The 12434-nt window shown below is 34.6% G+C and overlaps 1 protein-coding gene across 1 annotated transcript in view; it reads right to left on the reverse strand.

Annotated features, from left to right (window-relative positions):
- Positions 1 to 11457, reverse strand: part of LOC128224180 (nuclear pore complex protein Nup214-like) — a 43187-nt gene extending 31730 nt beyond the window's left edge. Inside the window, exons 1-7 of the mRNA XM_052933927.1 lie at positions 11303 to 11457; positions 11024 to 11150; positions 8581 to 8798; positions 4792 to 4966; positions 3924 to 4052; positions 2251 to 2345; positions 145 to 242 (exon numbers count right to left, since the gene is read on the reverse strand). Coding sequence (XP_052789887.1) covers positions 145 to 242; positions 2251 to 2345; positions 3924 to 4052; positions 4792 to 4966; positions 8581 to 8798; positions 11024 to 11150; positions 11303 to 11335 — 875 coding nt within the window. The 5' untranslated portion in view covers positions 11336 to 11457. The remainder of the gene's footprint in view (positions 1 to 144; positions 243 to 2250; positions 2346 to 3923; positions 4053 to 4791; positions 4967 to 8580; positions 8799 to 11023; positions 11151 to 11302) is intronic.
- Positions 11458 to 12434: the final 977 nt, after the last annotated feature.

Consider the following 12434-nt stretch of genomic DNA (forward strand, 5'->3'; position numbering starts at 1 on the left):
GGCCATCATTTAAGAGTTTGCAAAATAATCTACCCGTGCCAATGACACCGAGGCTATAACAATTCCTTAATATATTTTTTCTTTGTAAAGCTAAAAAGAACCATCAATCAACTGTTCAATTCTATTCTAACACAAGTCACCTACCACTGTTGTACATAGCTGAAGTGATACTTGTGCTGTCTGTCCTCCCCCGTACCAAAACACATGTCTTCAAACATGGAATGGGATAACGAGCCATCTCTCTGTGGAAGAAAAGCACCACTGTCATTAGGCCAAAAAAGAATCATGGTTTTTCTTAAATGCTGACCAGAAAAAGTTTAGATACATGTAGGTAGGAAAACCTTTCATTTTGGAAAACTATTCAATTGTGTACAAAGTATGTATATCGTTTTAATGTTTACATACAAACACATTCTGACATTTATGTTGCCAAAAAAATTAAAAATACAAGTAAACTGTATAACCCTTTACAAAAAATTGTGCCACAAGAGGGTCATTCAGGTAACCAGAACCACAAAATTAATTGTGCTACACCCTAGATGTGTTAATTTGAGTACTTTTTTAATTCTCATTCAATGTAGTACAACATATACAATGAGCGGATTGTTCTTCAAGTAAACATAGATGTAAACGTCATTGTTGCAAACATCGAAATCTTTATTGCTCCGGAAATGTGATGGAAACACTTCAGTGTTCCTTACGAGAGCTGAGACCTCTGTCTCGGCTCTACTTGTTTTATTTAAATATATGAGCACAAGAAAAACATTTCACCTTTTAAAGTTAAAAACGCAGCCATCAACAACATTATTAACTTCAACAAAGTTCTGAACAATTGGCCCAATATTAAGGAACAAGAGGCCCAATATTAAGGAACAAGAGGCCCAAAAGGGCCTATGCTCTACTGGCATGGCTTTTGTGGTCATATCAATCCAGAGCATGTATGTATGGGTAAAAGGCAACAGACATATGGTTTATGTTTTGTGTTTGGCTTACCTGAAAACGTAGCACGTTCAACATCTGAGCCCAGAGAGTATTGTAAGCAGATTAGTTCCATGAACTATTTTAATATGTGCCAAGTAAAAGTCATCTGACAAAAAAAAAATGCTTTCAAAACTGTACTCATAGTAAAAATTTCTGTAGTTTTAAAAGTTAAAAAAAATTGGTCAAAAGGTCAAAGTCAAGGGCATCCTAGGACAACATTGATCAATTTGAACAAACATTCACAATCAATTGTGCTGAGATGGATGCACGAACACACAAAAAGATTTTCAAACCTTTCCAGATTTATGTTTACCAAACCTGTGAACCCTGGGTCTGGCCAGTAATGACACCAGGTGCATAACTTAAACATTCACAACCAATTTTGTTAAGATGAATGCGCAAACTACAAAACTTAATGCTAAAAAATGGCCTTTGGGCTTTCAACAAGAAGAAGGCAGAGTAATTCAAAAAATCAGCTGCAGAAGCAAAAAGCAAATTGTCTCTCAAAATCCTAGACTTGCAAATTGTCTCCCTTAACTCTAGACTTGAATTTACATGTACATGTAAACTTGGCTAAAAATAGAATTCGCTCATGCAGACCTGGCTAAAAATAGAGAGCATTTCTTTAAAACTTTCATGGCCCATAATCTAGGCATTCATGGGCGGATCTGGCTGGTTTTTGAAAGGAACCGAGCTCTAATGGATATCTAGATACTGTACAAGTTTCATTGAGATACAATAAAAACTGAAGACTGTATCGTGTTCACAACCAATTGTTTACACAATAGCATTTTTTATACTATCAAGGGCCATAATCTAGGCGTGCATGGGCGGATCTGGCTGGTTTTCGAAAGAAACCCAGCTCTAATGGATATCTAGATACTGTACAAGTTTCATTGAAATACAATCAAAACTGAAGACTGTATCGTGTTCACAAGCAATTGTTTACAGACGCACGAACGCACGGATGCACATACTACGTACACATTACCATCGCATAAGCTCTTCTGGCCTTTGGCAAGTAGAGCTAAAAATGTGTTATTTTATAATGTATAGCAGTGTTCTCAATAAGAAATTTTGGAAAACTAAATGAATTTTCATTAAAATAAGTAGAAGCTGGTCATTTACTATTTGAGATGGTTCAACCAAAACTTATTGAGAACCCTGTTCCATGACTGGTGATATGAAGTCTCAACACAATTAAGAAGGCAAACTTCAAACACAGGTACAAGATATAATAGCAATAAAAGCTGGGTACTAGGTACTTACTGATCCGTTGATGTGGACGACCACAGGTTGTTCACAGTCCTGAACCACATACGCCACGAGGAAACTGTATGTAGACAGCCATACCAAGTCAAGGGCTGAAATTGGTTATTACAAGTATAGAATACAAGGCCCTCATGTTACAACATTGACAATAATATGATGGTCATTTGATCTTAGGTCATGTCACATTTGAGTCGAGAATTTCATAGCTTTCAACTGTCTTAGTATTGCATGATTAATACATAAAAATTTAAACGTTCGGTCAGAAATTATTTGTTAAACACTACATTTCCCCATACATAGTGATATATCTTATGCAAGCAATGAGAATTAATAAACTACCACATATAAACATGAAAGCATCGTTCTTCTTATATTTCAAACCTATAAAAAATTTGGACAAAAATAAAAATGTTTTACTTATAAATCATTTATATTCAAGTGGGATTCATCATTTTTCTTTTGTGTAGTCTTTCGCATGCATACAAGGGTAAAAGGTACTGTGTGTTATGAAATTGGACAAAAAATACACAGACTTTAACAAGAAAATTCTTTCTTGATATCTTAATTTTATTAATAAATCTTGCAATATTTATAAAGATGGAAAATTTAAAGCTACAAAACAATTGTTCATACATTTCACCAACTGCTGAAAAAAGTATTTTAGCCAAATGACACATAATATCAAACTGGAAAGGATCATTTAGAATGACCGTTACCCTATGCAGCTTAAAGACATTGGTAGATGACCATTACTTTATCAACAAACCTGCTACATCTATGGTCCCTTTTATGGGTGGCCTGGATAGTAGTGTTCAGAAACGGACAAAAAAATTACTATCAATAATCGGTTTATGAAACCGATCAATGATCGATTATTAATCGATTTAATCATTATTTGATTATCTCTTGTCATCATATTTAAGGCAAACAGATACAGTGCATGCACCAGTTTTAATCACCAACGTTCCCTTACAATATTGTTTGTACATTTCTTTGTATAAATTACATATTTTATTCAGAACGCAACTATCTTTTAGTGTTCAAAAGTAAATATTACAGAACATGAGACCACAGGCTCTTATTTTTGTCTTACAATTAGTATTGTATATACAAAGAATTCAATTTCTTTTTAATAATCAGTCAGTAACAAGTACAACAAGCAGTTGAATGTTCTTTATGTCTTACAAGATCATTTTCTTTAAGAAAACTAAGTTCTAACATGGTAAGAAGTAAACGGAACCATGTTCTAAAAATCACCTTTAAACCACAAACATGAGAAGTTGAGAACCAATCCTTTAGCATTAAAATTACAAAGAAAATTCATAATAACATAGTAACACCTTAACATTTCAACATTAACTAGCATCAACCAGAAAAAGAAAATCAGTAGGTAGCGGTTACATCCCTTGTTTCTATAATCGATTGTTCAAATTCCACTATCGATTGTCGCTGACGCAGGCCTTTCCGATCAATTGTCCATTATAAACGATCATCGGCACAAAACTACTGGATAGTGTTTTGAAAAAATTGTCCATAAGATCACAGTGCATCATAAAACACTGCACTGATAAATTTTATAAGCGGACTAAAATTGAATGGATAAGTCAAGGTATTCAATAGATTCTAATATACAGCTAGAATATTCGCATCTAATGACCCTGAATATTCACCTTGAGCAGCTCCCCCAAGGATGGCTGGGCAGTCCCACACCCGTTTTTGATTGAGGTCTGGGTCATACTGTGCTAGGGTCCCGTCAATACAGCCAACCACAAGCTGCTTCCCCTTTGGGCTCCAGCATACTGGGTGAAAGGCAGTGGGAAACATTAAACATGTATGTGAAGGGGTTATTTAATCATATAGAATGATGCATGAGAAAATTTAGCAGATGCAATTTATGTTTTAACTGACTGGCAACTGGATAGCGGCAACTGAATCAGTTCGGGAGTTATTCTATTCTGTTCGTTAAATATTAATTTCCTTGTACAAAGTTTATCTTGGGTATTTTTCTAGGTGCAATTTACTGCTGTTTAAAGGCTATTTAACCATGCAAAATACATTCATTTTCATCAATAAGTCCTAATATTTCCCAAAATGTTAGCCTAGAAACAATTTCTGTGAAGGAACAAAAAATATATATTTCTTGAACAAAATAAACAGATCTTCACAAGTCTGGCTGAAACACAGTATACAGTTTATATGGAAAGAGTCAAACCATGTTTAATTGTCTTTATATCGTTTATTTGGCATGTTTTTATATTTTCCCAAAGATGAAACTTGTTTTTCAAATTTGAAATGCACATGCCATGGAATTAATATTTCTTGCAAATGTCACTCATATAAAGATGTTGTTTAGGAGCTTTTTTCTAAAAAAAATGAATGATATTCTATGATTTAAAAAAAAATGTGTTCATAGTGGGAAGATCGTTTTTTGTTAAAATGACTAGAGCTGGCAGCTTTAATAAGAAAGGGTCGGGTTACCTGAAACACACATTTTGGGGGGGCCCAAATCTGTGAAGAATTTTAAAGTTTAATCCTTACCACATGTAGCCTTTGCTGATGCGAGAGAGGCCCTTCTCTTATTCCCGCTATACACATCAATCTGACCACTTGAGAACACTACTGCCAGCGTGCCTGGTTCCCCGGGATTCCAGGCCATGTCCAACACAAACGGCGAGCCTTGAAAACTGTGAAATGGCTGAACATTGCCAGATACCTGAATTAGAAAGGAAACTCAAGCTATTACAGAAATATATATATATCTTGGGGCTAGCTCTGATAGATATTTACTGATGATAAGTATCAAATTGTATGGTGACCGGAACTTTAAAGAGAAATGTCATTAAGAAAGAATAAAATACTAGAGCAATTATATGATGAGATAAAAGTCTGGTAAATGCACATTCGACAGAGGAATCCATGTAAAGACATTTTAGAGTTGAACTTGGCTATTTATTAAACATGTAAATCAAAAGAATGAATACTTACAGATGAAAAAGTGTTAAATTATATACACACTTCTCAAATAAATACACTTAAATAAATATTGACAAAGGGGAGATAATTTGACACCAATAACATGTATGTTTAAATGGGTGGTTCAAAGAATTGAAGATCTTGCGATTTCCACAAGTTCGCATTTGTCAAAGAAAAGTGGAAAGAAGGATTACTCCTAATCAATATCTAGAGAAGTAATTTAAGGATCATAAGTTATGATTCTCCAGGTACAAATATATATTGGCATCAACCAATTTTTCCAAATTCTCTTTCTGGAGTAATTTTCATCAAATATACTTATTTGTTATGGGAGACAATTTGGGAACAACACAACAGAGTTGTCTTGAACTGTATGTTAAGTTTCATTCACTTATTTTCACATGATTTTAAATTTAAAAAAAAATCAATTTAATGGAGGTAATTTTGTAATAATGGGTTAGAGAGTTATAGTTCTTGTTGTGTACAACAAGCAAGCACACATTGTCATTTGTTGATTTCAAAATCTGATGCTCCTGCAGTGATCCATATTCACAATGGTCTTAAATGCAATATTGAGAAATAATAATATTCTGACTAACTTTATTGAGTAATGGAGGAACACATTTGAACTTTAACACAAACTGTATTTCTTAATATTTGATAAAATGACTACTAAAGTTTTAGAGCCAAGAGGACCCATATTTCCGCTGGTCTTATTGTATACATATTATGTTGACAAATATTCTGACTGAGATTCATGAAGATTTGTAATGCACTGTTTATATTATGAATGCAATTATTTTCTTGATTTGATCTAGTTACCTAGTTTTTTACTCCAGATGACCCATAATCAAAATGGTCCTAAATACCATGCCGAGAAATATTCTGATTCTTGAAGATTAGATAAACACTGATAAGTTTGTGAAAGGAAAACAAAACTTAACACAAAGTCCCAATATTTGACCTATTGACCTAGTTTTTAAGTAGAGAAAACCCATATTGGTTTTAAATACCTTAAATTGTAAGGCCTAAAAAAATTGTTTGGTTAGGGTTACATCCTTTTCAAAAATAGGTACTAAGGGTAGGTAGGCTTTTCATTTTTTTTTATTTATTTTTTTATTACAGTTTATATAAGAATGCCATTTTCATCATTGGAGAATGGTGTTAAAGTTATCACCTGTATAAGCATTTAAGGTTTTAAACTCCATATTAAAAACCAAAAAAACATAAAAAAAAATATTATTTTTTTTTTATTATTTTTTTAAGTTTTTCTTTTTTTTTCAAACTGACTATAAAACGGTAGGGTCGGCGCCCATTCCGTAGGTAGGGTCAGGTAACCCGAACCAAATGTATTTTTTTTTTAGGCCTAAGTGTGTTTTTCCATTTCTAAGGGAATAATAGCCACATCCATTAACAGGCCAAAAATAGCAAAAATTGTTTTGGCAAAAAAGGGAAATACTAGTGATTGTCTTGGACTTTCAAAATCAATTAATTATAGACTCTTATGGATTGATTATCCGATTAATCGGCTGTAATTGGACAGTATCACAAAAGCATCATTTCCCAATTATATTAATAAGGAACTTAGTTTTCATGTATATTTCTTTTCTAACGCCTCAGGTATAATTTCTGGCACCTTGAATAATTCTAAAACTAATTAAAACAAGAGATGTTTCTCAACTCCCCCCCCCCCCCCCCCCCCCCCTGAGCGCCATGTTGTCAGGATCATATGGACAATTGAATGAAATATGCATGGACCGAAATGACAGCTGATTTGTCACTGACATTGGATGCCTTTGAGGCAGTTTTAAGATTATAACCATTCAAAGTGTGAGGATAGAGTGTGTTATGACCATGACCTTTGACCTCAAAATCCAAAGGAGTCAACAGCTGGTCACAAAAAATCTAAATGTCAAGTTTGAGGGCCATGGGTGCAGGCATTGACAAGTTATCACAGACAAGCTTTTTTCGTTCAAGGTAACTGTGACCTTGACCTTTGACCCGATGACTCCTAAAATCATAAGGGGTCATCTACAGGTCAGACGCAACTGCAAGTCAAGTTTGAATATTAAGATTTAATGTGATAAATGGATGTAAGAAGTACCATTTTGTTTAATTTAATCTGGATAATGCAATCATCACTGATGGTTTTGTGGAATGCTGATGACCGCATAATTATGTCATGCCATGTGAACTTAATGTATTGGAATCACACCAGATTCTTTGCAGTTCACAATTTTCACATACCAACTATGAGGTTCCTGGGTGCAAGCAGAAAACATTTTTCAAGTTCAGCTTTGACTTACTTATTTAAAATTCAACAGTAGGATTCAATAGGAGTCATCTTCTGGTCAGGCCCAACTTCCATATCAAGTTTGATGACTATAGGTCTAGGCATTGTTGAGTTATCACTCGGACAAGCTTTAAAATGATTTTACCATTAAAGGTCACTGTGACCTTGATCTTTGACCTGATGAGCCCTAAAATCAATAGGGGTCATCTACTGGTCAGGCCCAACCTTCATGTCAAGTTTGATGACCATACGTCCAGGAATTGTTGAGTTATCACTCGGACAAGCTTTGGACTACCGACGGACCGACCGATCGACCGATCGACTGACATGTGCAAAGCAATATACCACTCTTCTTCGAAGGGGGGCATAAAAATAAATATTCCAAGGTTTATGAAGTAAAGGAACATTTCATGGTGAGGTTTACCTAAGTTGACTGTTATTCATAAAATAATACATGGCTGACCTTGGCTTTTGGTTGATAATTGCCCCAGTGTGAAGAAAATTTGACAGAGGGTAATTATTTTCACTGGGGCAATTATCAACCGAAAGCAATGGTCAACCATGTCTTATTCTGTATAATACATATATGTTTTGTCATTTGTCAATGACCTGAACCGGTTTTGAAAATTAAACCGAAAACAATGAGACACAAAAAAATTGGTTCTGGATGGCATTAGCTATAAAAAATAACAAGTAATTGGAAATTAAAATAGCAAACCTTTTCATGTATTGTCCGAATTAGACGACAAATATCCGAATATAAAGAAAATTGAAAATAATGGATGGACAGCCACACGTATGAACAGACAGGGGGATTACTAGAGAATCAAACACACTTGGAAATTGCTAGTTCTAAGTCACCCTAAAATCCTTCAAGAGCTCCTCATTCAAATATTTAAAAGTTTGAATGATATAACAATGAAAATGTTTTGAAAACAAATAAAAATTAAATATTGACATGCATAATTTATGTTCTGTGAGATAAGTTGACAAACTTTCAGAGTGTTGATCAGAACAATATATCAAAAAAATGAACTGCAAAAATCAAGTTAATATATTACCTGTGATGCAAAATTGCGCACATCATACAGGTGAACCATGCCATCAGCTGTAGCAGCAGCAAGTGTGAGGTCATCACAAGCCAAGTCCAAGTGAGTGATCAACTGACCGCTGTCCACTGTAGCTAAGGTTGGCATGTCAGTGACCACATGGGTCAGTCTGTCTGTAGCGTGAACCTTGTCTTGCTGCAGAAACTCCTGTGTCTTAAACACTTTGAAACCTTCAACAATGGAAAACATATTTAATTATTATGAAAAAAAAAAACCTTCACACTCAATGTCATTCTCACGGTCCCTAGTAAGAATTACACACACTTTGTTTGCTTGGCTCAATGTCATTTTCACGGTCTTAGGTTAGAATTTTACATATTGATTTGTTTGCTTGGCTTGATTTCGCACAAGGCGCTACTTAATTAGATTTGCTTGATAAGTATCGTAATTATATCAAATGAAACTGGATAATAGTTTTAGCAAACACAATCACCTTCATTTCTGTCTTTAATTGGCATTTATAAGTGAGTACAAAACGTCAAAATTAAATCAAAACAATATTAAAATAAACATGTACGTATAAATCCAACTGCACTTTGAGAAGGCCTCATTCAAATACAAGAAGAAAATCCACTTGTGTATAAAACATTAAACAAATGTCAGAAAAATTATGTTTCCTTTAAAAAAAAAAAATGAGTTGAATGTAATCACTATGTGTTCGATAAGTTTGCTTATTCCGGCATAGGAGTCAGTACAAACAAACTTGTGAAAATGTAAACAAAAATCAAGTAGACATCCAGTATCATGAGTATGTTCAGATTTTTTAAAATCACAAACCATTCAGCCTGAAAATTTATACAGATGACAAATAGCCAATGATTATACTTGTAACACTAAGTAGTCACTCCCGAATTGTAATACGCCATACATGTGATAACGTCCCGGACGTCCGGGATTGTCCCGGAAATCGTATCTCTGTCACAGAGTGACGGAGGGTGCATGTTTGTCCCGGAAAGTCATAAAAAAAACGAAAAAAAATAATCTCGGAATCGATTATCTTAATTTTACCAATGTAAGTCAGCTATTTTGCCTGTCCGGGACACTGGTCGTAAAACACAGGACATGTTGACACTAATCCGTTAATTGGTACGTGTGTCGTCGAGGTCATCATCAATCACCCGATGATTGATCTATTGGCCTATTGTTGTGGGAGTCGGGGAGGGTTCTTGTATACAAATTCATTGTTTTCATATGGATTTGTTTGGTCTTATGAATGATAGCTTTTAATTGATGTATTGATATTTTTCACACATTTTACTGACATACTAGCTAGTCCAAATAATTGTACGTTGGCGGATTTTTTTTTAGATTTTTGATATGGCAAATCCTTCACGTACAAATTGTTTAGTATCAAAAGTGGGTAGTTGTTCCGATCAGGATTCCGGGTTAAAGCATATAGAGTCTATAAAATATCATAAAAAACAAGAAATATTACCAGATTATGTTATTGTATATTAGTTCCGTACACAAAAAATAAATATCCAACTTATAATTATGAGTTTGACGGCTTTTTTCATTTCATTCTGTCAAAACATAACGATATATACATGAAGGGCACCTGCAAGGCTTCAGGGCACAGTTTTAAATCGCTCGGAACATTTCGGCCATGGCCGAGTTGTTACGATTGTATAACGAGGTCTATCTCGAAGCTTTGTCGGAGGAGGCCGAGTTATTACGATTGTATCGAGTTGTTCCCCTTCGCATAATTGTTTTCTGTGTCAGTCAACTTTCGTTTTATTGGAAAGGTAAACAACTTGTTTTAATGCATTAAATGCTTGTTTAGTGCAAAATTACATCTCACTTACATGGTAAAATATGAATATAACTCTTTATGATCAATTTCAACCATAAAATACTTCACTTAAAACAATTTCAATATTTTCAAAACACCCCCGTTTTTTGCACATTCCCGTTTAGACGTTAGGGATTGGAAGAATCCCGTATAACACGTCTATTATTTTAGACTAACATACTAGCATGAAGGTAAGTTCAAAGAAAGTGACAAAATGAGTAAAAAAACAAAATTGAAACACAGAAAACATCCCATATTCCATTCAAATTTCAAAGTTGATACGTCGTTATACTTTAACAACTTTAAACAACTTACGCGTCCATAAGGAATTTTAGGGTTTTTGAACTTTTTTTCTAACTATCGTTGTGTATTTTTACGCCGAAAATAAACTAACGATATGGGGTTTACATGTGGTTATATAGAGTGCTTTAATCACGTGACCATGGTAAGTCCGGACCCCCCTAGTGTGCATTGACATTACGACGAGTGTCCAGGAATCGACCCAAGAAATTATCACATGTATGTAATATGCTGTGTTGAAAAAAGTAGAACAGGTGAGTGGTCTTATTTATCAGGAATATTTCATATGTTTAAAGCACCAACCATTGTTAACTCCAATGAATGTGCGGCCATATTTGGATGCTGAGGCCACAAGTGAGCTGCGGTTAGCTGGAAGAGATGAGGGACTGTCCGAAACACGGACCTTCACCAGTTGCTGGAACTTGAAGTCCTGGAACATAAATGAGCACTTGTTATTTAATATTATGAAATGTTCCATAAGGCTGTATTGTTTGAAATTTGAATCACTTTCGTATTTGATGTAATTTCACAACAATTAACATTTCGAAGTGTGTCGCGAAAATAAATGACGAAATGGCTTACCTTCGTGTTTCGCTCTGGAACTTCCTCCGACATGCCTGTTACGGTCAAGTGTACAGTAGTATGGATATTATGCAACTATTATATAGTGTATTATATTAAAAAACCCCATATATTATATGATATATAAACTTGAGAAATATTATTTCCACTTTCGTTTCTGAATTTAGTAAAAACGGCAAGTATATTTAGTCAAATCGCTAGCACTGAAAAACGGCCTTTACCGGCCTTTACGTTTTACAAACACTTTTGCAATTCTTGTTTATTCACAATGTACACTATTTTGGTGTTTAAATCAAATATCATCATTGTCGCTTTATATGGCAATTCATATTATTTTGATTATAATTTCATTGGAAATTTAGAGTCGTATCAAATAATATTTTGCTGCCTCCGATTTGATTTTGTTTTACAGTCTGAGTTGCGTGATCCCAACTGAATACATATTTATTCCAGACATTATTGATTGTTTATATATATATTAAAAGTTAACTTTATCGGCCTCGTAGCATGTGTGTTTGGTTTGCGTTCAACTAGCCGGACAAGTGTGTTTCCTCCGGGTCGACGGATACCACCATAACACAAGCCCACACACTCGAGTAACTTTTTGAAACAGTGAAATATCATTTTAATTTCAATCATGAATCTCTGTTTATCGCAGAAAATCATATCCTATTATACGAGCTTTGAAATAGGAAGCCATTTCATGCCGCTGTGTCCCCAGGCATCTACTGACCTCACGCCACTAGGCCGCTGAACTGCTTGATCGACATTTTTGAAAAAATGCTGATAATCGTATCAAATTGATCATTTGTGCATACAAACAATTGATTGATTGATTTTTTTTAAAGAAAAAGTATGTATACTTTGTTTGAAATAGGAAACTTTGTTAGGATGCTACGCCTTCAGGCCGCTAACTTCACACCGCTAGGCTTGATTGACACTTTTTTAAAAAATGTAAAGTTTATAATCGCGTCAGATTGATAATTTTAGCATACAAACAATTTATTTATCATTGTTTTAGAAGACAAAAACATGTATACATGAGTTGAAATAGGAAATTAAACCATTTTAGGTCGCTAACTTCACGCCCATGGGCCGCTAGACCGCTAGGCCGCTAGGCCGCTGAACTGCT

This window comes from Mya arenaria, chromosome 17 (genome assembly GCF_026914265.1).
Source record: "Mya arenaria isolate MELC-2E11 chromosome 17, ASM2691426v1".
Lineage (NCBI taxonomy): Eukaryota > Metazoa > Mollusca > Bivalvia > Myida > Myidae > Mya > Mya arenaria.